The 22,500-nt window shown below is 47.6% G+C and overlaps 1 protein-coding gene across 2 annotated transcripts in view; it reads right to left on the minus strand.

Moving 5' to 3' along the window:
* prex1 (phosphatidylinositol-3,4,5-trisphosphate-dependent Rac exchange factor 1) overlaps positions 1-22,500 on the minus strand; it is a 136,437-nt gene that overhangs the window by 74,343 nt on the left and 39,594 nt on the right. For both annotated transcript variants that reach the window (XM_063209098.1, XM_063209097.1), the window contains 7 exons: positions 18,703-18,807; positions 16,671-16,772; positions 15,614-15,775; positions 9,420-9,553; positions 8,749-8,864; positions 6,022-6,171; positions 3,907-4,054 (listed from right to left, as the gene is read on the minus strand). In XM_063209098.1, coding sequence (XP_063065168.1) covers positions 3,907-4,054; positions 6,022-6,171; positions 8,749-8,864; positions 9,420-9,553; positions 15,614-15,775; positions 16,671-16,772; positions 18,703-18,807 — 917 coding nt within the window. The remainder of the gene's footprint in view (positions 1-3,906; positions 4,055-6,021; positions 6,172-8,748; positions 8,865-9,419; positions 9,554-15,613; positions 15,776-16,670; positions 16,773-18,702; positions 18,808-22,500) is intronic.

A 22,500-nucleotide genomic window follows, 5' to 3' on the forward strand; every position in this document is an offset into this window, starting at 1 on the left:
TAGAGGGGAGGGGAGGAGAGGAGAGGAGAGGAGAGGAGAGAGGAGAGAGGAGAGAGGAGAGAGGAGAGAGGAGAGGAGGGGAGAGGGGAGCAGAGGAGAGGAGAGGGCACAGGTAGCTCTTAAAACTAGGCTCTCCACTTAGCACGGCTCACAGACACTCACTCACTCACTACCTCTCAGGTTACTGCAGAGTGCTGACGAGGAGAGAGACAGAGGGGGGGCGGGGGGAGAAGGTGAAGAGGCAGGGAGGAGGAGAGATGAAAGGGGGGAGAGATGGTAAAGGAGAGAGACAGGAAAGAGAGAGAAGGGGAGGACAGACAGAGGGGGTCAGCTAAAGAAGAGGGGAGAGAGAGAGAGAGAGAGAGAGAGAGAGGGAGAGAGAGAGAGAGAGAGAGAGAGAGAGAGAGAGAGAGAGAGAGAGAGAGAGAGAGAGAGAGGGAGAGAGAGAGAGTAGGAAAGTGGGAGCAAAAAGCAGAAAGACAGACCTACATGATGAAGTACGGAGAAGAGTGAAAGTTTCTTTTGTTATCGACAAATCAACAAATCATCAAGCCCACAGCAGCTGCCTCATCTCCTGGAGTTGTCTGGAGTTGTTTGTGGTTGCGGTTGTTTGTGTGTATGTGCATTATAGAGTGAGTGTGTGCTGACATTACAGTGTTTGTGTAGACATTACAATGTGTGTGTGTGTGTGTGTGTGTGTGTGTGTGTGTGTGTGTGTGTGTCTGTGTGTGTGTCTGTGTGTGTGTCTGTGTGTGTGTCTGTGTGTGTGTCTGTGTGTGTGTGTGTGTGTGTGTGTGTGTGTGTGTGTGTGTGTGTGTGTGTGTGTGTCTGTGTGTGTGTGTCTGTGTGTGTGGGTGTGTGTGCGCACGCATGTGTGTGTGCATGTGCACATGCCCGTGTACGCGTGTGCGCATTTGGGTCTGTTAGCGTATGCCTTACCCTACGCGTATGTGTGTACGTGTCAGTGTGTATATACACACACGTGTGCGTTTGTGTATGTATTTGGGGTGGGGTTGGGGGGGGGGCTTCGGTTACTGGAAGGGATTAAGTGAGGCTGTCGTGAGCTCTATTTCTGTCACAGCAAACAGCAGCGAGCGGCTGGCTGCGGCAATAACAACAACATCAGCGGTGGAGGTAACAGCCGCCCCAGCTCAGCTCTACAGATGCAGGCCAGGTGAGACCGAGCAGCACAGCACAGCACAGCACAGCACAGCACAGCACAGCACAGCAGAGCAGAGCAGAGCAGAGCAGAGCAGAGCCATGTGTGTGCTCAGACGAAGAGTTCACCGGGGCAGGGGCTTGTGTGTGAGTGTCTGCATCTGTGTGAGAATGAGTGAGAGTGAGTGTGTACGAAAGAGTGAGAGTTCACCCGAGCAGGGGCTTGTGTATGTGTGGGTGTGGGTGTGGGTGTGTGTGAGTGTCTGCATCTGTGTGAGAATGAGTGAGAGTGAGAGTGTGTACGAGAGAAAGTGAGAGACAGAGATGGGGGGGGGGGGGACTTTCACCAGAGGAGAACTCAGCGATATGCCTGTCTACTGCTTTGATACTAAAAAAAAAAGCAGCCCAGATGCATTCTGGGTAGAAAAAATACACTACAGAAGTTCTCAGTGGTCCTTTGGTAAAACAAAGTAAAAGTTTAAAAAGTGTTCCTTCCTCAGGGACAAAACTGTGCTTCTGTGTTGGCGACTGTAAGAATGTGATATTTAAATAGAGGATTTTTTTAAAGGCTTTGAAGAACTTGGGTACTTTTTTGCCTTCAGAGCTGAGTACAAAGCGGCGGTACTTCCCTCCCTGGGGTTATCAAAAGGGAAAGGAACCCAAGCCATTTATCTGGCCACAAAAGATAGGCCCCTTCTGCCTATGAGAATGTGCATGTGCACGCTCGTGGATGTGTGCATGTGTTCATCTGTTTACGTGTCTGTGCATAGTACATGTGATTGAGGGAGAGAGAAAGACAGAAAGGGAAAGAAGAGGGATAGCATAGAAAGAGCAGAAGAGGGAGAAAGACAGAGAAAAGAGAGATACAGTTTGCATGAAAGCAGAAATTGACAGTGGCGGTAAGGGAAACAGGGGGACGTAGAGGAGAGAGAGAGAGACAGAGAAAGAGAGAGACAAAGAGAGAGAGAGAGAGACAGAGAAAGAGAAAGAGAGAGAGAGAGAGAGAAAGACCACCAATGGGGTAGATATGTGGCACTGCAAAAGATGAGATGGCATGTGCGGCTCCGCTCCTCTTTGTCAATTCATATCATGCAGAGATGGAAGAAATACTCTCTAACAACAAGCTGTGTGTGTGTGTGTGTGTGTGTGTGTGTGTGTGTGTGTGTGTGTGTGTGTGTGTGTGTGTGTGTGTGTGTGTGTGTGTGTGTGTGTGTGTGTGTGTGTGTGTGTGTGTGTGTGTGTGCATGTGTGTGCATGTGTGTGTGCGTGTGTGTGTGTCCATGTTTGCCTGTCTCTGTGCCCTGTAGTCCATGTATGAGCGTGCGTGTATCGACAGTATGTGTGCGTGTCTCTCTCTGTGCATGAATGTGTCCATAAGTGTGTTTTCGCATGTGCATGCCTGTGTCTGTACACGTGTGTGTGCTTGTGCATGTGTGTGTGTGTGTTTCCGTAACTATGTGATTGTGGTGGGGGGATGGGTCTAGTCGGTCGGTTGGTCGGGGGAGAGGGAGAGAGTGGGTCCCCTGCTAATGAAGCCTGTTCGCTGAGAATACTTCTCTCTCTCCCTCTCTCTATTTCTCTCTCTCTCTTCCTCTCTCTTCCTCTCTCTCCTCAAGGCTGTTGGCACCAGGCTTGGGAAAGTGATTACTGCCACCCCTCTCATCAGGGGATAGAGCAGAGCAGAGCGGGCACAGACAGTCAGTGTGTGTGTGTGTGTGTGTGTGTGTGTGTGTGTGTGTGTGTGTGTGTGTGTGTGTGTGTGTGTGTGTGTGTGTGTGTGTGTGTGTGTGTGTGTGTGTGTGTGTGTGTGTGTGTGTGTGTGTGTGTGTGTGTGTGTGTGACGCAAAGGAAGAGAAAAGGAGATAAAAACGAGGAAAGAAGAGGGAGAAAATCAGAGCTTTCTTTCTCGTGTGTGTGTGTGTGTGTGTGTGTGTGTGTGTGTGTGTGTGTGTGTGTGTGTGTGTGTGTGTGTGTGTGTGTGTGTGTGTGTGTGTGTGTGTGTGTGTGTGTGTGTGTGTGTGTGTGTCTCTGTCTGTGTGTGTGGTGTGTGTGGTGTGTGTGTGTACTTGAGGATTTAAAGAATGCTTGAGCTCCGTCGGGTGTGAGAGAGGTCGGGATCTCTCTTTACTGATGCCACATTCCAGAGGGTCTGTTCCTCTCTCTGTTGTTTTCTTAGATGTCCTGCTACGCCCGGTCACTACACTGAACAACCCTCCTATGCATTTCCTTCAAAAAAAGACTAACTTTCCCAAGAAGCACTTTGGCACAGAGGCAATCCTACAATGACTGGTGCCCCGGGCGGTGCCCCCTCAGTCACCTTAGCCCCACTCCAGCGAAAAAGTGCAAAATTGATTTTTTTTTTAAAACCCCGCCTAGACCATGTTATTATTGATATGATAAGGTCATAAGGCTAATTGCCGATTTTCATCATGGGAGTTTCAAACCTCTTGGGTCCTGCCCCAGGAAATTGCCCGGTTGGTCCACCCCTTGGACTGCCCCTGCTTGGGGAATGTTAGTGAGCTGACGGTACTTCACTGAACAAACCACAGGTGTCAAAATCCAAGTCAAGAAGTCAAATCCTTCGTCACAGCTTCCTTCCAATACAGGTGACGTGACTGAGTAAATGATCTACCTAATCTGAGCTAACTCACAGCTTGTTATATAAAGTTTGTGACCGGATCTGTACTTTCTGAACCCAATAGTTAACATATTTTTGAACAAACCTATTAACTTTAAAAAAAGACTCACTTTCCCAGAAAGCACTTGGGCACGTTGGTGAGCTTGCGGCGTCGGTCCTTGATGAGGTGTCGGTTCTTGGTCATCATCATGTGGTACAGCTTCTCTCCCTTCTCAGCGATCATCATGTAGGCGTCCCGCTCCATGCCCAGCTTAAGACCTGCAAGAGACCACAAACACACACGCACACGCACAAGCACACACACACAGACATCAAGGACCAATTGAACATAGACATAGTAAAATGTTCAGACTTTATTTTTTTTTTAGCTGAAATCAGTTCCCATATGAAAGCATCTCCTTGCTTCTGTTTGTGTGCCTCTACAGGTCAGCCCTGGTGTAACCACGTCAGTTGACTTACCCTCACTCTTTCACAAGTGTGTGCACACATACACACACATATATACATGCAGACACACACACACGCATATGCACACACACTCACGCACATGCACATGCACACATACACACGTTAATGCACCCCCCCCCCCACACACACACACACACACATCCACAGATGAGCGGAAGCATCAGAATCGTACCCCAAGCCAGCCAGCCGCCCACACACTGGGGCCCTGGGCGGGAGGAGGAACGTGTGACTGATGTGGCACCTGTCGAGCCAGGCTGGGTTACACAGAGCAGTAACATGAGCCCAAACACCCCCCCCACCACCACCAAAAAAAAACCCCTCAGGGTCTGGGAGAGAGAGAGAGAGAGAGAGAGAGAGAGAGAGAGAGAGAGAGAGAGAGAGAGAGAGAGAGAGAGAGAGAGAGACGGGTGGCCTCACGGCACCTTCTGACAAAGCCAAGCTTTCCTGACCTGATTTACAAACACTGTGGCACTAAATTTCGCTCTGAACTTAGGACAAGGAAAAAAAAATGGAAATCTACAAGCTTGCAGGCTCTAGTGAGATTTATGGAGACAGAGAATTGGATTTTTGTCAGGATAAACAACAGCGAGCAAGCCAAAAAACAAACATTTAATGCTGAAAACATGTGTTGTGTTAGGAGGTGCCAGTGCTAAGGCTGGAGACCTGCGTGAGGAATGCCAACCCCCGAAATCTGCAAAAGCAGCGATGTCTCACAGGCTTGTTCTCTCTCTCTCTCTCTCTCTCTCTCTCTCTCTCTCTCTCTCTCTCTCTCTCTCTCTCTCTCTCTCATATACACACACACAAAGTCATGGTCACCCACGGACACATCGACACCTCCCACGCAGCACACACATGCCAATTACACAGCCCCTGAACCCCAAACAATCCTCAGTCAAAACATTAAAAGCAAACGTGGATTGAACATAAAAAAGACAAATGGACCAAAACAAGCTGCCAAATGTTTTCGAAAACATGAACAGGTGGCCAACAGTCAGTTGGGCGAAGACTAGTCATCTCGAGGAAGAACAGAGCTGCATACTACCACACCACAGATCCAATGGCTTACAGCTAACTGGAAAGTTACCATTTCACCTCACCATGCCTGTACTGAGCAGCACTAGTGTTCATATGAGCTACCTGTCGAACTGAGGTGCCAAGCCGTTACAGCACAATAAAGCAGCGCCCCTTGGGGTTATGGTCAGGATTTGGGCCATGTAAACGGTCTATTGGCAGCTCATCTCGTCGAAGCAGCCCATGTCGACATGACGCCACATTTCACATAGACGTGTCAAACAGGGCGGCGACAGCTAAAAGCTGCCAGAGCTCTCCACTAACAGCGTCAGGCGGTGAAGAGACGCGAGTCAAGCAGGCCACATTTTTAGGGCTGTATAAAACACTTCTGTATCAAAAAAGACGCCAAAACATTTGAATACTGTAGCTTAACCATTTTGGGAAAGTTATTGGAATGATTGGGGCTTGTTGACACAGAGGTTGGAATTTTGTCAGGGGAATCCTATAGTTGATCTGAATGAGATACAATTCTACAGATGTGTTCCACTGTGATGTTTTTACAATGTGGAACTTACTCTCTAAGCCTTAATTGCATCTCTGCCAAGGCAACGTTGGAATTTTGTTAGGGGAAACCAGTAGTTGGCCTTCAATGAGCTGTAAATTCAGAATAAATCCTGTACTTGACCTGAGCAAGATTACATATCTTCAGGCACTGGGAAAGGCTTTGTGAGGTATGAGCAACTCACTCTCTCTCTGCTCGCGCTCCTTGAGGATGGCGTCTAGCCATTTCTGCTTGTCCTCCGCGTTCTTGGCCATGCAGACAAACCACTTGTTCTTGGCCGTGTTGTGGATCTTCCAGCCATTGGTCACCGTGTAGTTGTTGCTGTGGTAGTCCGCTGTGGAGGAAGACAGTAGATTGAGCTGTGTGAATTCAACACTTGGAGAGTCAATTGAACATCTACATGTTAAATTAGTGTTTCTCAACGGGGACGCTACAGCGCTACAGGGGGGGGGGAGCCCTAGGGGGGGCGTTGACAGGGATACAGCTGAGAGGGGGCGGTGCTCAGTTGCCATTGAGGTGCATTAGTGTATTTTATGCTTTAATACAAAGGGGTGCATTGGCGGGCTTATGATGATGTCAAGGGGGCATTGGGAGGCTTATGATGAGGTCAAGGGGACGTTTGTTCAAAAAAGATTGAAAACCACTATGTTAAATGGTCCCAGAGTACTCTCTAGGTGTGGAACTAACACTGCAGTTTTTTCTGTGAAGACAGGAAAAGGGAAGCGATTATGAGGGGGAAATGCAGTGTGCAGTACACCTCAGATGTCAGGAAAGCACAGAAGAGAAGGTGTCAACACCCAGCATGGATCACTGCCCATGGCTAAATATGCATTTTAATGGAACATTGTGGACCACAATACCCATGATTCATAGTATCTGTGGGTGTTACGGCTATGGCTGTCCACTAGCTATGTAAATTAGCGTATGTGAACTCTCTGGAACCTTCTGTGGTAAGAAAACTTTGGGAGATCCATTCTAGTTTTATCATGTAGAATTGGTGCAAGACATCTTTGGGAAAACATCACATGCTTTTGTACATCAAGACCTCAACTCTCCCCCATTTCCGTTCCATCACTTCTCTCATGTTTTTTTGTCTTCCGTCTGGCCTTTTATTTCCACAGGATGACGAGAAACGACGAATCAATAGCGACTGCATCAGTCAGTCAGCGAGGGAGCCTGGCCGCCCAGTCAGTATATTTTTAAGCTTTTTTTGTGAGTATTTAAGTGCTTCCATAGGATGGAAAAGAGGCTGGAAAAAACAAAACACTGTCTGTCTGAGCCCCGAGTGTCTCCATATCCGGCTTCTGGTCTCTCCCGGAGAGCAGGTGAGTCGCAGCTTGTCTCTAAATAATGAATGAGACGGTAATGGCCACATTAATGGACACATTAGCCCCCTAAATGCAAAGATCACAGGAGAAGATGATGGTGTGTGTGTGTGTGTGTGTGTGTGTGTGTGTGTGTGTGTGTGTGTGAGTGTGTGTGAGTGTGTGTGAGTGTGTGAGTGTGTGAGTGTGAGTGTGGGTGTGTGAGTGTGTATGTGTGTGTGAGTGTGTGTGTGTGTGTGTATGTGTGTGTGTGTGTGTGTGTGTGTGTGTGTGTGTGTGTGTGTGTGTGTGTGTGTGTGTGTGTGTGGACACTGGGAGTAGATGGGGGGGGGGGGGGGATAAGAGTCAGACGCCTTCTCTCCTCCACAGGAATTTCTCCGGGGTGAATTTAACGGCGGGCTAATCGTCGCATTCGTTTCGCCGGGGCGGAACCACAAAAGCCACGGTGTAATTGCTCCCAAAGCATGATGGGTAGAAGCTGCCACGTTGTCAGTCGCTGTCATGTATGAACAGTTTTGGACATTTACAAGCAGTACATTCTTATTAATTAATTCTTTTTTTAATTAGTCATGCATACTTTTTTATGCATGTCCATTGTTAATGACCACAGATATGACGTATACAAATGACCACTTTTTTATGACCTTTAAAGGAAATCAAAGGAATTTCTCCCTTGATCCCACTCGCTGGCCTACTCATTACCTCTATAAAAACAGTGATGCTACACTTGTGTGCCTTGCTTGATAGAAATTCAGCATTAGTTACAGTAGATGAAATGGCTCAATGGCATTAACCACTTTGCAGGAAAAAAAGGTCAACAGACCAACGTAGCGTGCGAACACTAAAGAGAGCAAAACAGCGATGGGCAGGCCAATGGGCCGTATGGGTGTATAGAGTCACGTGTATGTGACTAAAAACTCATTGCTCCAAAAAAGTGACCTTCATCTATCTACCTTGATGTCTACTGTATCTGCATTGTTTATAGTTTTTAAGGGCTCAGTAGCTGTTCTAAATTACATGCACTCACTAACCACTTTGAACACACAGTTGGGTCCCAGACTGCATTGTTTAGTGCAATTTTACAGCTTTACAATTTTACAGCTCAGACATCAGTGCCGTAAATAGTCACTAACATATTTCTGAAGGCCCCAGTTGCTCTTCCAAACAACATGTACTCGCTAAACAGTTTGTGTACACTGTTGGTTTCAAGCCTTCCTGCCAGCGCACACTCGCTTTCTTGCAACCTACTATTTCCTGAACGCTACCTTTCACAGAAGTCACAGCGGAAGTGTCAAGTCACAAACACAGCTCATCGGTTGCAGATGTATATCAACTTCTACGCTGTACAGTATGCCGCAGACGTACCGTTTTTAAGCTGTTCATGTTTTGGTCACACGCCCAAAGATGTCTGATGGAGTGATTGATTAACTTGTCTGATTAACTGACAGCACATTGAGAAATCTGCTTGCAAAGAGACAGGCATTGTAAGACCAGGGAGCAGTTGTAAGACCACACTGTGTGGTAACAAAGACCTGACATAGTTGAAGACAGGGCCAAGTGAGTTTTACTGTAAATGAAGCGCACACCTGTTCCATCCTCCACGTTTTCTACCTCCATGACCTCAGTGTTTATCCGGCCTCTGAAGAGGTACATCGGGCCGTTTATGGATTTGGTCCTCTTGGTGGATTTCTTTCCAGAAACCCTGCAGAGGACAGAAGCACAGGTTAAACGCTATTAAAATAAACATTAGTAGTCGCACAGTCAAAATGAAACCCTGCAAAGAAGCAACACACAAGTTGAGAGGCAAAAAGACACCCGCAATCCACAGGATGACTTTTTAGCATACCAAAGGGACTTAGGTAACACACACAACATTGTCAACCAATCCATGCCCAATTCACACATAAACTATATACCAATTAGAGATTGCCAATTGATTAATTATTAAAACACTGTCTCGCGGCCATACATATGGCGTATGTGCCAGATATAAATATTTAAACATACTGTATATATGCTGCTGTTGAACTGTGAATCTTTAATTGTGCATTTGTACTGTAAGTCTAAATTATGCATTTGCATATGTACTCAGGTCCATCATGTCTCACCTGGAGATCTACTGTTGCTGTTTAACTGTGAATGTTTACCATGCTATTTTTTAATGTAATTCTGAATGCTGCAGTTGTATTGTGACCTTGAAGTAAGTGATCTCACTTGGACCTCTGTGTATGTGCAGTTATCTCCTTAGGTCTCCCACCTGGACTTCCTCTTGCAGTACACCAGCAGGTTGTCAAACAGGAAGAAGACCCTCTCCTGGATGTTCCCCGCTGAGATCTTCAGGAGGTTGCCATGGAGAAGGAGCTCTGTGCAGATGTCAGTTAGGTTTGTGCCCTGTGAAGTCAAAAGGAAGAAGATGTAGAAGGTGCAACACACGAGAAGGAGAGAAAAGAAAGGAGAAGGAGAGGAAAGAGCAGAGTGGGAGAAGAAAAAGAGAAGAAGGAGAGTTGTAACAAGCAAACTGATCAATCTCAACAAAATGCTCGGCCTCTCTGCACTGCAAACAACTGCTCAGAATAGTTCTCTTTCAACAAGATTCCAAAACTCAAGAGCGAGAAAATCCCATAAGTGAAAGTGAATTTGATAGTGGATGAAATATTTAGTAGTGACATTCGAAACCAACAATTTTGTGGATCCACTGAGGTATGGCAGGGATATGACTCTGATCCCAACACAGCTGAGGTATTACTGCTATTTTCCAGAGCCAGTGTCGATATTTAAGCTACCCATCGAGCTGAGCAACCAAGCCATTACAACACACTACAGTAGCACCCCTAGGGGTTATGGTTAGGGTTATAGTGGCCTCCTCCTAATGTGCAACAGAAAGTATAATGTACCTCAATGTGCAAGTATTGAAAATACTCTACCATTGCACTACCAAACTATGACACCACACAGAGCCTTAAGCAATACATTACGACTCGGTCATTGCCATTCTGTTAACAGAAAATTGAAAAAGGGGGGCCATGTCTTAGGGTTTGGGCCATGTTAAAAGACTACTGGTGGTAGCTCATCTCGACGAACACAGCCCATCTCAACAGAAACGAGAGCCAAGGGTGAATTCAGGTTGATTGAAACCAGTCCTGGAGGAACGGTGCCATCTGAAGAGCATTAGTAATCCACGGCTGTCCCACTTCTGATTTGGGAGTTGGGCAAAAGGGACAAAGACTAGCAGAGGTTTTTTTTCTCAGCTTAGCGCTCTCCTTTTGGACTCTCCTCCTTCTGGAAGTTTAAGTGTAGTGAAGAGCCCACAAACTCACTGGTGAACCCTTCAACTCCCTTGACCTCGCTTTCGGTGAACTTCAGTCTGAGTTTAAATAACTTTTAACAAAGTTTGGTTGGCCTGTGTGCGTGTGTGTGTGTGTGTGTGTGTGTGTGTGTGTGTGTGTGTGTGTGTGTGTGTGTGTGTGTGTGTGTGTGTGTGTTTGTGTGTGTGTGTGCGTGTGTGTGTGTGTGTGTGTGTGTGCGCGCGCGCCCGCCCGCGCGTGTGTGTGTGTGTGTGTGTGTGTGTGTGTGTGTGTGTGTGTGTGTGTGTGTGTGTGTGTGTGTGTGTGTGTGTGTGTGTGTGTGCACGTGTGCGTCTGTTAATGGGGGTTGGTGTTTTGTTTTCATGCAAGTGGAGAGAAATTGCGGTTTTGGAGGGTTTTACTCCACAAAGCCACGGCTGAGTTCAGAATGCAGAGAGAGCAGAGGAGAGCAGAGCAGGAAAAGACCTCTAAATGGAGCCAGGCCGCGAGCTCTGCGCGCTCAGAGGGACCGCTGTTCAAGGGGACAAACAAAGCCTGTTTATTTCTCGCTCTGCCCCTCCACCCCACTCCACAGCAGCCCATCCCCATCTCTCCTCCCTAAACCCAGCCCACTGGCCCCCCTGCTCCCCCTGAAGAGGAGAGGGTGCTCACTGCTCAGTTCATCCAGCAACCCTCACCATCACACCAAGTCACATGCTGAAGCCACACCACCTCGCTCTCACTCTTGCTCATGTTGTAGTGTGTGTGAGATAGACAGAGAGAGAGAGAGCGAGCGAGAGCGAGCGAGTGCGAGCGAGAGAGAGAGAGAGAGAGAAAGAAAGAATGAGGATGGGTGTGGGTGTGCGTGTGCGTGTGCTGTGCACCCATGTCGAGGCACAAACAAATAGCAACTCGTCAACACTTTCTAATTTAGGATGCCTTAACTGAAACAGAAATCACTGAATCCCTGGCGCAATGATAAAAACGATCTTAATTGCAGAAACCTGATTCGATGACATGTTCTCACTCTGAGGAAATAATGATTTGTTTACAAAAGAGCTGTCAGAATAGGAGCTTTCTATTTCACTCTGAAGCCTTGAAACTCTCTAACACACAGCTGATGCTGCTGCCAAACCATGATCACACTCGACATCACATTCACATTCACATTCATACATGACAAAATATCACATCCTCACAAAAAAACACGACTCACTGGTTTAACACACTACTGAGGGAATTTTTCAGATTAGGCCAAAAAAACGCAGGGTAACATTGTAATATATGTGTTGCCTCATAATACTTTCAAAGTAGAGGCCATAAGCTGCACACAAAGCATTCATGCTGTTTCATGAGTCATGACTGAACATTCATAAACCTTTCAAGAACGTTTGAAAGAGCGACACTTAAACAGTTGATAGTGTTGTAACGGATGTATACTGGTTGCAGGACAAACACAATTTCTCTCTCAATTTACCTATTGGAATAAGTTATGACAGATATGCCAAAGAGCTGACACTGTTCAGTGAGTTCATCAGACGGATGTAAAAATAAGAGTCTAGCCAGGGCAGAGGACTTACGGCAGCCAGCTGAGCTGAGTGAGAGGCAGTGGAACACCACACCACACTCGCAAAAGCCACATATGCAAACGGTCTCTGTCCAACACAAGTAAAACGACCATTACAAAAAACCCTTTTCCTCCCTGTCTGGTTCAAGAGGGAGAAAAACTCCTCCACAAATGAAAAAAAGAATATAAGTAATTTTCTAGATCTAAATAAAGTCTAAACAGCAACCAACACGTGGGGCCTTCTGGTTGGTTTAAAAAAACAGCCAAGCTGTGCTGCTTATGTGTCTAAGTTTCATGGTTTATGTGCTACAGACCCAGGATGGACTTGAAAACACCTCGCCCTGCCACAGCTCCCCTAACCTCATCATGAAAACATTAACATTATGTCATTTCACACTCCGACACACATCTGTATTACGCAGACAGTCGAACTGACAACTCAAAACACAAAAACGATGCCGTATGCTGTACGTACTGTATAGTGTACTTTAACTTTTCGTCTTTAAAGGTTTGCCAAGTTCCCTTTCCGCTAATTTTGAATGACTCACGTTGCCAGATCGGGTCACATATGAGCCATCACCGAGTATTACTTCACCGTGCAAGACTTCTGCCTTTTCACCTTATTGGTAATCTGGTGAGCACACACAAGAATAGCTTTCACAAGAACTGTGAACTGACCACGACCATTTCAGATGCTGGTTCTTACACCAGCTGTGAGACAAATTACCCTGATGTAACGAGATGAATGAAGTCATTTAAACCTACTCGGAAAAAAAAGGAGGGAAACTATTTTCTGACAACAGCGTTTCGGACCTACAGAGAACAGATCATCGCAAAGGAATTCTTGCGCTCCAAAAATACAAAAAGGAAAGCCACGGCCCTCAGCTGGAGAGGAGAGCGGAGGAGACCAAGCTTTCACCCCCCCATAGTCTGCTTATGTAACCTTTTGAGGCTGCAGTTCACATTTCAGCAGTGAAGAAACACCGCAGCCCCTGAGAAAGAAAAAGAGAAAAAAACAGAGTTGCTAATTTCCTGATTCTAAACTGAGATGATGATGTTGACCAGAGCTAGGGCAGTGTGGTTACTGTACCGCCAGACAAGGGCCTGTGTTTCATGCACAAGGCACAGCAGCAAGTGTGCACCGTGCAGGCAAGCCAGTAGACAGGCAAAGCAGGCGGAACGAGCACCAGCCATCCACCACCACGACTGGCATCTAAAATAAGCGACTGTTAAGTTCCAGACTAGCCCCTTCATTTTAATACTGTAATTGTCATTCATGGATTTATGCTCCTCTGGGGTTCCATTGAAACGGGGGTTGGTGGGTGGTGGTGGTGATGGGGAGGGGTGGTGGGGAGTGGGGGTTGTTGGGGGTGCTGAAGGGAGCAGCCTGGATTCAGACTGAAAGAAATGCCCACTGTTCTAGAGAGGTGCCCTGCCAAAAACACCATGAGAGCATGCACACAAGTGCACACACACACACACACACGCACGCACGCACATGCACACACACGCGCACACGCACACGCACACAAACCCACGCGCACACAAACGCCCAGACACGCACACACACAACCACAGCTCACACGTCAATACATGCACACATGTACCAACTGAACGTAAACAACTGGGCGCCTGTCCCTGCTCCCACACGCATGAGCATACCAATATTCTGTGAGCACACAAAAACCCATGGACACACACCCACACGCCACTTAGGCATTTCGCACTCTGTAATTAATCCTAAGCCCTGAAATCGTTCTCTTTCTCCCCCCTTCTCTCTCTCTTTATGTGCATGTATGTCTAAGAGTTAGAGAGAGAGAGAGTTAGAGAGAGTGCAAGTATATCTGTCTGTGAGGAGATCATGAGAGAATGAGAGAGAGACAGGAAGAGAGAGAGAGAGAGAGAGAGAGAGAGAGAGAGAGAGAGAGAGAGAGAGAGAGAGAGAGAGAGAGAGAGAGAGGAAGAGAGAGAGAAACAGAGAGAGAGAGAGAGAGAGGGAAAGAGAGTTGGTGAGAGCATAGTGTTGGTGATGGGGGTGTGAGTGATGGTGGGCATGTTGTGAGGCGTTGAGGGATCTCCTAGGAGACGGGCGGTGCTTCCTTTTTTTGTTCTCACTTCCTCCTCCTCCTCCTTCTCCTCCTGAGTGCTGGACACTGAAGGAACATGTCACACAGAGGAAGACAGAAAGGCCTGGCTCACTCACACATACTCTCTCGCTCTCACTAAAGCTCTCTCACTGTATCCCTCTTTCTTTCTCTCTCTGCCTCTGTCTCTTCCTCATCAACACAGTCTTTCTCTTTCTTGTTGTCTTTCTCTCTCTCCGGCTCTATTGCTAGCAAACACATTCTCTCCCCCTCTCTCTCTCTCTCTCTAGGGACTGTGGCTTCTGTTTATGGCTTCTGGGAATGTGGGGAGAAACGAAGATGGGTTGGTGTGAAAAAAGTGTGTGGCGAGATTGAAAAATGGTTGGTGGAGAAAGATGGAGAGGAGAGGGAGAGGGAGAGGGAGGGGGAGACAGGGACGGCCCGTGATAGAAGAATGGAAAAAACTGCAAAGTGGATCGGATAGAGAGGAAAGGAAGAGGAAGGGGGTGGAGAAAAAGAGAGGGGGCATGAGTAAGTGTGTGTGTGTGTGTGTGTGTGTGTGTGTGTGTGTGTGTGTGTGTGTGTGTGTGTGTGTGTGTGTGTGTGTGTGTGTGTGTGTGTGTGTGTGTGTGTGTGTGTGTGTGTGTGTGTGTGAGTGAGTGAGTGAGTGAGTGAGTGAGTGAGTGAGTGAGTGAGTGAGTGAGTGAGTGAGTGAGTGAGTGAGTGAGTGAGTGAGTGAGTGAGTGAGTGAGTGAGTGAGTGAGAAAGAGAGAGGCAATTGGGGACGCCTGCCTTCTGTCCCCTTCTCCCCTGATGGATGCCAAACCCATGGGAAGAAGAAGGGGAAGAGAGAGAGAGAGAGAGAGAGAGAGAGAGAGAGAGAGAGAGAGAGAGAGAGAGAGAGAGAGAGAGGGGGAGAGAGAGAGAGAGAGAGAGAGAGAGAGAGAGAGAGAGAAGGGGGATCAGAGTGGAGCCACAAAGCAGAGAAGAGGAGTGCTTTAATTAAGATGCGCCGGCCTTCGCTGCGCTGAATGGGGGAGCGATGTGAGAATGTGGAGTGTGGAGAGCACGCAGGCTGGATGGGCCAGACCAAGCTGCTTTAACATGGAGACGAGCGCTTCAGTATGCGAAGAGGGCGCCACTAATGCCGAGACGCCAGGCCAAACCCCCAGCATTCCCGGAAAACACACAAACATGCTCTCTCTCACACAAACACGCACAAACACGCACACGCACACGCAAACGCACACGCACACGCACACGCACACACACACGCACACGCACACGCACACACTGATATTTCAGTGTTTTGGAATGAGAGCTTCCCTAACACTGAGATCATCATCAGAACACTCATTCGCCCACACATCATCACACACTGAAACACACACACACACACACACACTGAAATGCACACGCACACACTGAAACACACACACACACACACACACACACACACACACACACACACACACACACACACACACACCACTCTGCTCGGCTCTTCTCTCCTCACCTCCCAGCCCTCGATGTGGGACTGCAGCTGCTCCAGGGCCTCCAGTTTCTCCATCTGCCTCTTGGTCTCGTTGATGTTGGAGCACACCGCCTTCATGGTCTGCAGAGCCTCCTCCACCGCCGGGTAGTCCGCGTGCTTCTTAGGAGTCCGCTTCAGAAGCTCCTGCAGGGGGGGGAAGAGCACGTAAAATATATGCAATGTCACATCCTATTTAGACAAACTCGGACCGGCATACAATCTTACATGACATTCGTTCACGCAGTCACACAAACGAGTAAGTGTACGTGCATGCACACTCCCACACATGAACTCACACACACACACACAATACGTCACTTCATATTTAGATACACACAGTCAGAAAACGTGTTGACAAGCTTACCTGTAAATTCATTGCATTATTCGTTTGGTTACTAATAGCAAATATTTCAATGTGCTAGGCTGGAATACATTTCTTGGAATTACACACAGCTAATGAACTTGAGCATGAATTAATTCTACCTGCTGGGCTAGGTCTGAAGTCATGTGTTTTAGGCAGCGTGTGGAGGTTGGCACTCCAGTGTGTATGAGTGTGTGTTTTATGACCATGAGTGGTGTTTTAACACAAAACAGGGCATCACACATCCAGACACACACCCACACACTTGTTGATTCCAGCAAGTCTCTGAGCTCTGGGACCATGTGTACATTTCTGTGTGTGTGTGTGTGTGTGTGTGTGTGTGTGTGTGTGTGTGTGTGTGTGTGTGTGTGTGTGTGTGTGTGTGTGTGTGTGTGTGTGTGTGTGTGTGTGTGTGTGTGTGTGTGTGTGTGTGTGTGTGTGTGTGTGTGTTCGTGTGTGTTTTCGTGTGTGTTTTCGTGTGTGTGCATGCATGTCTGTGTGTGTGAATCTCCAGTAGAAGTGGAGCATGTGTGTTTGTGTGTTTGTGCATGCGTGTCTGTGTTTGTGCATGCGTGTGTGCATGCGTGTGTGTGTGTGTGTGTGTGTGTGTGTGTGTGTGTGTGTGTGTGTGTGTGTGTGTGTGTGTGTGTGTGTGTGTGTGTGTGTGTGTGTGTGTACCTTCAGTAGCAGTGGGTATTTGCAGATTCTCTGGATGGGCGACAGCAGGTAGCCCTCCAGGGGCACGTCTGTGGACTTTTTCCCTCCTAGGAGCATGCAGTGCTGAAAAGGACACACATGCACACGCACGCACACACACACATACGCACGCACGCACACACACACAAACACACATTAAACACATCTGTACTGAGTCACAGACTCACAGTCACATCTCCAAAACAAATCGTCCATGAGACTGAGAGGCGTGAGGAGTCCACTTTGAAGGGCCTCTGCCCGGGTCTTTAACTAACATTGCTACAATTCTTTGCAAAGAATCCAGCCTCAAGCGAAACAGAAAGTCCTGACATTCCTGAAATAGCATGAAGTGTCTGTGCGAGTGTGAGTGTGAGTGTGAGTGCGAGTGCGAGTGCGAGTGCGAGTGCGAGTGCGAGTGCGTGTGCGTGTGCGTGTGCGTGTGCGTGTCTGTGTGTGGGGTCATCTGCTCGTCTCTCATCACAGTTCTGACATGGCAACAGCTGAGAACTCTTGTCTCCTTCTGTTCTGATAAAAGCTACACTGAACTAACATTTTCTTTCTCTATGCTGACCATAATGATTCATTTTTCAGTGTTTTGGATAGTTATTTAGAAATGTAAATACGCTCAAAGCCAAAAAAATAACAAAATGTTTCTCTGGAACACAAGTTACATACTTGACTGAAATGACACGCACACATAATCGAATACTTAAAAAATGGATGTACGGCCAACTCTAAAACCGAAAATAGGTCAAAGAGTAAACGCTTGCACAACACACACCGCGTACCACAGCTTTCAGTGGACATTTCATTTTTGCCATCACAGACTTCTGCTTGAGACTGAGACTGACTTCCTAAGAATATAAGAACCATTTGCTTATCTAGAACTCACACATAATAACCTGAAAGTTGCTAAGAACGCCACCCATAAAACAGAAGTAGAAAAAACTCGCATGAAACCAAACACTGACAAAGCACACCAGTCCTCTACACTCCACTGCAGAAGTGACCTCACTGTAATGCTATTCTGCAGAGAAATCTCCAAGTGATCAAATGAGTGAATAAACAGTAGTAGAACAAAACGCTGTGGGCTGGTTCGCGGCCACATGATAGTGTGTGTGGGACGGCAGACAGTCTTTTGTTGAGCAGAAAAGTGGAGCGGAGATACTGTATTGACCCCTGAGGAAATTAAAGTGTCTGGCGTTATACAAGCATTTCACACATTCACACATACAGTACAGTATGGACATAAATGAACAGATCACCCTTCTCTACTACAAAAGCCCAAGTCATATGATACTGTGTGGCGGGACCACAGCCAGTCTTGCAGAGAGTAGAATAGTACAGATACAGTATTTCATTGATCCCGCAGGAAATTAAGGTGCCCAGCAGCATACTATACACAATATCTCACATTTACACCTACACACACACATACATACATATATAGGCTACATACATTCTCATACTACACATGCCAAAGTCAGCCACATGATACCCTGTGCGGTTGGACAAACGCTAGTCTTACTTAGAGTGAATTGTAAACATATTTCACTGATCCCAAAGGAAATTAAGGTGTCCAGCAACATACTTACATTTACACATACATTCACTACAATTACCCATTCCACAGCCAGTCATATGCTACAGTGTGGTGGGGCAACAGCCAGTTTTATGTATATAGCAAATGGTAAAGATATTTCATTGATCCTGAAGAAAAGACTCCAGCGACACACATATCACACACACAAACACAAACACACATATCACACACACGCACACACATATATCACACACACACACACGCACGCACGCACGCACGCACGCACGCACGCACGCACGCACGCACGCACGCACGCACGCACGCACGCACGCACGCACGCACGCACGCACGCGCACTACTATTACACATTCCAAAGCCGGCCAAATGAAACAGTGTGTTGGAAGAATGCCAGGCATACGCACTACAATGCTACTAAACCACACGCCACACTAGAGGCAGGACAGGACTCACCAGCAGGAAGGTGCGTATGTGAGGGATTTTGTTGAGCTCCATCAGCAGGCGGAGGGCTTTCTCATGGTTACTGCAGTACTCTCCATACACCGAGAATCGACCGCCCTGCATCCATCCATCCATCCATCCATGCGAAAACATGGGAGAAAAAAAACAGACAAAACATGGCAACAATCAGATGGAGTCAGAGTCAGTCAGAGAGCGCGACACATTTCCATAAACTATGCGTTGGGGCTTAAGGGGTTCCTTTTGGTTCACACGTTTGTTGTGAGAAATTGGATTTCATTTTTTTTTCAAGCTACAATAGAGCGGAGGGAGCTCTACGGTGGCTTTACATCATAACACTTGACCTAGTTTGTCCGGCTCAGGGCGAAAGCAGAGTTCCTGAATGAAAGACTTTTGCTGGTTTGTGGAAACCTCGGTTTCCCTACGGATTTTGCACACATAAAACGGCAAACAAATCTGACATGCTGGCTCTGGCCTACATTGTGTGTGTGTGTGTGTGTGTGTGTGTGTGTGTGTGTGTGTGTGTGTGTGTGTGTGTGTGTGTGTGTGTGTGTGTGTGTGTGTGTGTGTGTGTGTGTGTGTGTGTGTGTGTGTGTGTGTGTGTGTGTGTGTGTGTGTGTGTGTGTGTGTGTGTGTGTGTGTGTGTGTGTGTGTGTGTGCGTTTGTCTAAGAACACATGTAAATGAGCCTGTGTTCATGTGTGTGTGCCTGTGTGCAAAGCGTGCGTGTGCGCGTGTGCGCGCGTGTTGTTTGTCTTCCTTTTTGCCACCAAGCGGAGTGAGCAACAATTACCTGTGGAAGTGCTGCACTATATGACACCATGGGCCCAGTGTAACTAGATCAGGCCGACCTGTTCTCGCTTCTGCCCGGTACACTTAGAGCTCCGCTCAGGAGCGATGGGCATTACAGCGATGGCCAGGAGGGGTGTCACGGTGTTACACGTGAACTAGAGCCACATTAATTCTTCATGATGGCTAGGGCACATCTCAGGCTGGAGCCACAGTGTGTGTGTGTGTGTGCGCTTGTGCGTGTGTGTGTGTAAGTTTGAGAGAAAGATATCCAGTCTCTCGATGAGTGTGTGTGCGTGCGTGTGCGTGCGTGTGCGTGCGCGTGCGTGCGTGAGTTTGAGAGAAAGACATCCAGTCTGTCGGTGAGTGTGTGTGTATGTGTGTGTGCATGCGTAGGTGCGTGTGTGCATGTGTCCAGTGCACCAACCCATACATCACTCAAGTGGCAGGTGTCTCACCTCAGCCAAAAGATCAGGACAGACTACCACAGAACGACCCTCACAAAAAAAAAAGTAAAAAAAAAAATCAGCTTCGGGTTGTGAAACCTACACCCTTCACATGAGCTCACAGTAACTTCTGAAGAGGCCTGGGCGACAAAACGCGACACCCTCTCACACAGCTCCAGCGAGACTGCTAAAGAACAAGAATTCTTTTTTTTTTGTCCTCTTACAATAGGACATAAATGATCATGTTTTATGTTCCCCATGAGACGTGCCGTAATGTACCCCCAGGTAACAAAGGTTAGTCCCTTTTCTTCTCTCTCTCTTTTCACAGGTGAGTGTCTGGTGGTAGGCGTGAGTAATGGCTTTGGCTCCTTGGGCTGAAACAGAGAGAGGGGTAAGGTAAGTTACCTCACCCTCATTAGGGATGTGTGAGTACGTGTCATGTGTCATGTGTCGTGTCATGTCAGGCGGTCAGAAGGTCACGCCTGGGTGCCCAAGGGCAGGTGTTCTCCTTTCACAAGGCCATGCTCTGACAAGGAGAAACACCAGCAGAGGGGGGAGGGAGGGAGGGGACCAGTGTCACCTACATGCTCATGGCCTTTTCAGTCCAACTGAGAAGCATGCCAGCACTGGTTACCTTACCTAATCTCCAACCAGTTGACATATTCATGCAGCAAGTCAGCACGTCATGGCGTTTTCAAGCCAACAGAGAACTGGAACGTTGCCAATTCCTGCACCTAATCTTGAACCCACTGACATGTTCATATCATACTAAAGGCCAGTTGTGAACCAAAAAGGTCATGACAGGAGCCAAATATTACATTACATTACACTAATCTGATCCTTTTTATCCAAAGCCACTTACAGGTGTTTAGGAACAGGGTATTGGTTACAGTCCCTGGAGCAATGTGTTAGGTTAGGGTTAGGTGCCTTGCTCAAGGGCACTTCAGTCATGGATGAAGGTGCTGGTAAGGGTGGGATTCGAACCTACAACCCTCAGATCTAAAGGCCAGCGCTCTAACTACCAAATAAGTTATTTTTCCCCACTTGAAGTGTATCAACAAAGTAGACATCAGCAGGTTCATGAGGGTCACATACTGTACAATAAAACAACCCAGTCAACCCAGTAACGTGGGTCATTCACGAGAAAGCCATTCTTTTCCCAGTCTAACTGGTGCGAGAACAGACCCTGGCACAGATCTGTCCGGCCTGAAAACAGATATCAGAGGCTCTGGCATGCCTGTAGAGTGGCACTCCCTCTTCCCACGACACGACGACGGGGCCGTGAAAATGGGTCAGTGTGTTTCTCGATCGCTACACCACCAGGCTCTGCAGGGTGAAGATTAGCACGCAGCCAAAAAGACAGAGCAACTGGCGGCAGTGGCTCCAACATCTGTCCTGGCATATGTTGTGAGAGAGAGAGAGAGAGAGAGAGAGATAGATAGAGAGATAGATAGAGAGAGAGAGAGAGAGAGAGAGAGAGAGAGAGCAAGGGGCCATGCACTGGGCAGGGACATGGCTAGGGTTGTGTTGGGGGTGTTAGTTGGAGAGAGCTTTCTGTTAACAAATGTATGCGTGTCAATGCCTGCCCATGACTATTACAAATGGCTGTGGCATGAGCCAAAACGTTTGTTCACGCCTACAGTCCCAGTGCACCCGTGGGTGTCTGTGTGCTCAGTGATAACTGGAGCTGGAGCGAAACAGAGACACGTAACTAACTGCCAGAGTGGCAGTGGCAGTGCCCGTGGCAGTGGCAGGGGGGATGGCAAGGGCTACTACTACTACGACAGCAGGCCTTAGAGACATCTGCCTTTGGTGGAGAACACTGCCCAGGCCTCTCTACTCTGATCCTGTTGTTTAGAACACAGAGGGCATGAAGACCATTACATCATCGCCAGGGGTCTGGAAAATGATCAGACAATTCACCAGCATACACAGTTTATATGTGTATGCGTTTTTTTTCTTCCCTCTTTTTTCCTTCGCTTGTTGTGTGTGTGTGTGTGTGTGTGTGTGTGTGTGTGTGTGTGTGTGTGTGTGTGTGTGTGTGTGTGTGTGTGTGTGTGTGTGTGTGTGTGTGTGTGTGTGTGTGTGTGTGTGTGTGTGTGTGTGTGTGTGTGTGTGTGTGTGTGTGTGTGTGTGTGTGTGTGTGTGTGTGTGTGTGTTGGGGGGGCGTTCCTGGGTACACTGTTAGGGCTGGTTTGCATTCACATGACAGTCATCGGTGTATGACGTCTAGAGAAGGCATGTGGGGGTGGTGTGTGTGGACCGCCTGGAGGCCTCGCATGTGTTGTACGCTTATTTGTTCGCGTTTTTATGGCTAAGTGGGCACGGCACGGGAGGAGGGGAAGGGGGAAAATATAATGACATAATAGCAGAGTGTGCCTGCGGTTCAGGCGAAATTATGATTGTTAAACTGACATAAAATAATACCTCCTTTGGGGAAAAAGAGGTTTTAAAATTACAAAGGCCTAAAAAAAGAAGACGAAGGAGAAGGCCCCCGTCCGAATGGGTGTGGTGGCGTCTTCACAGGCGGAGGGAAAAAAACAATTGCCACGCCGACG

The sequence above is a fragment of the Engraulis encrasicolus genome, chromosome 10, assembly GCF_034702125.1.
Source record: "Engraulis encrasicolus isolate BLACKSEA-1 chromosome 10, IST_EnEncr_1.0, whole genome shotgun sequence".
Taxonomy (NCBI): Eukaryota; Metazoa; Chordata; class Actinopteri; order Clupeiformes; family Engraulidae; genus Engraulis; species Engraulis encrasicolus.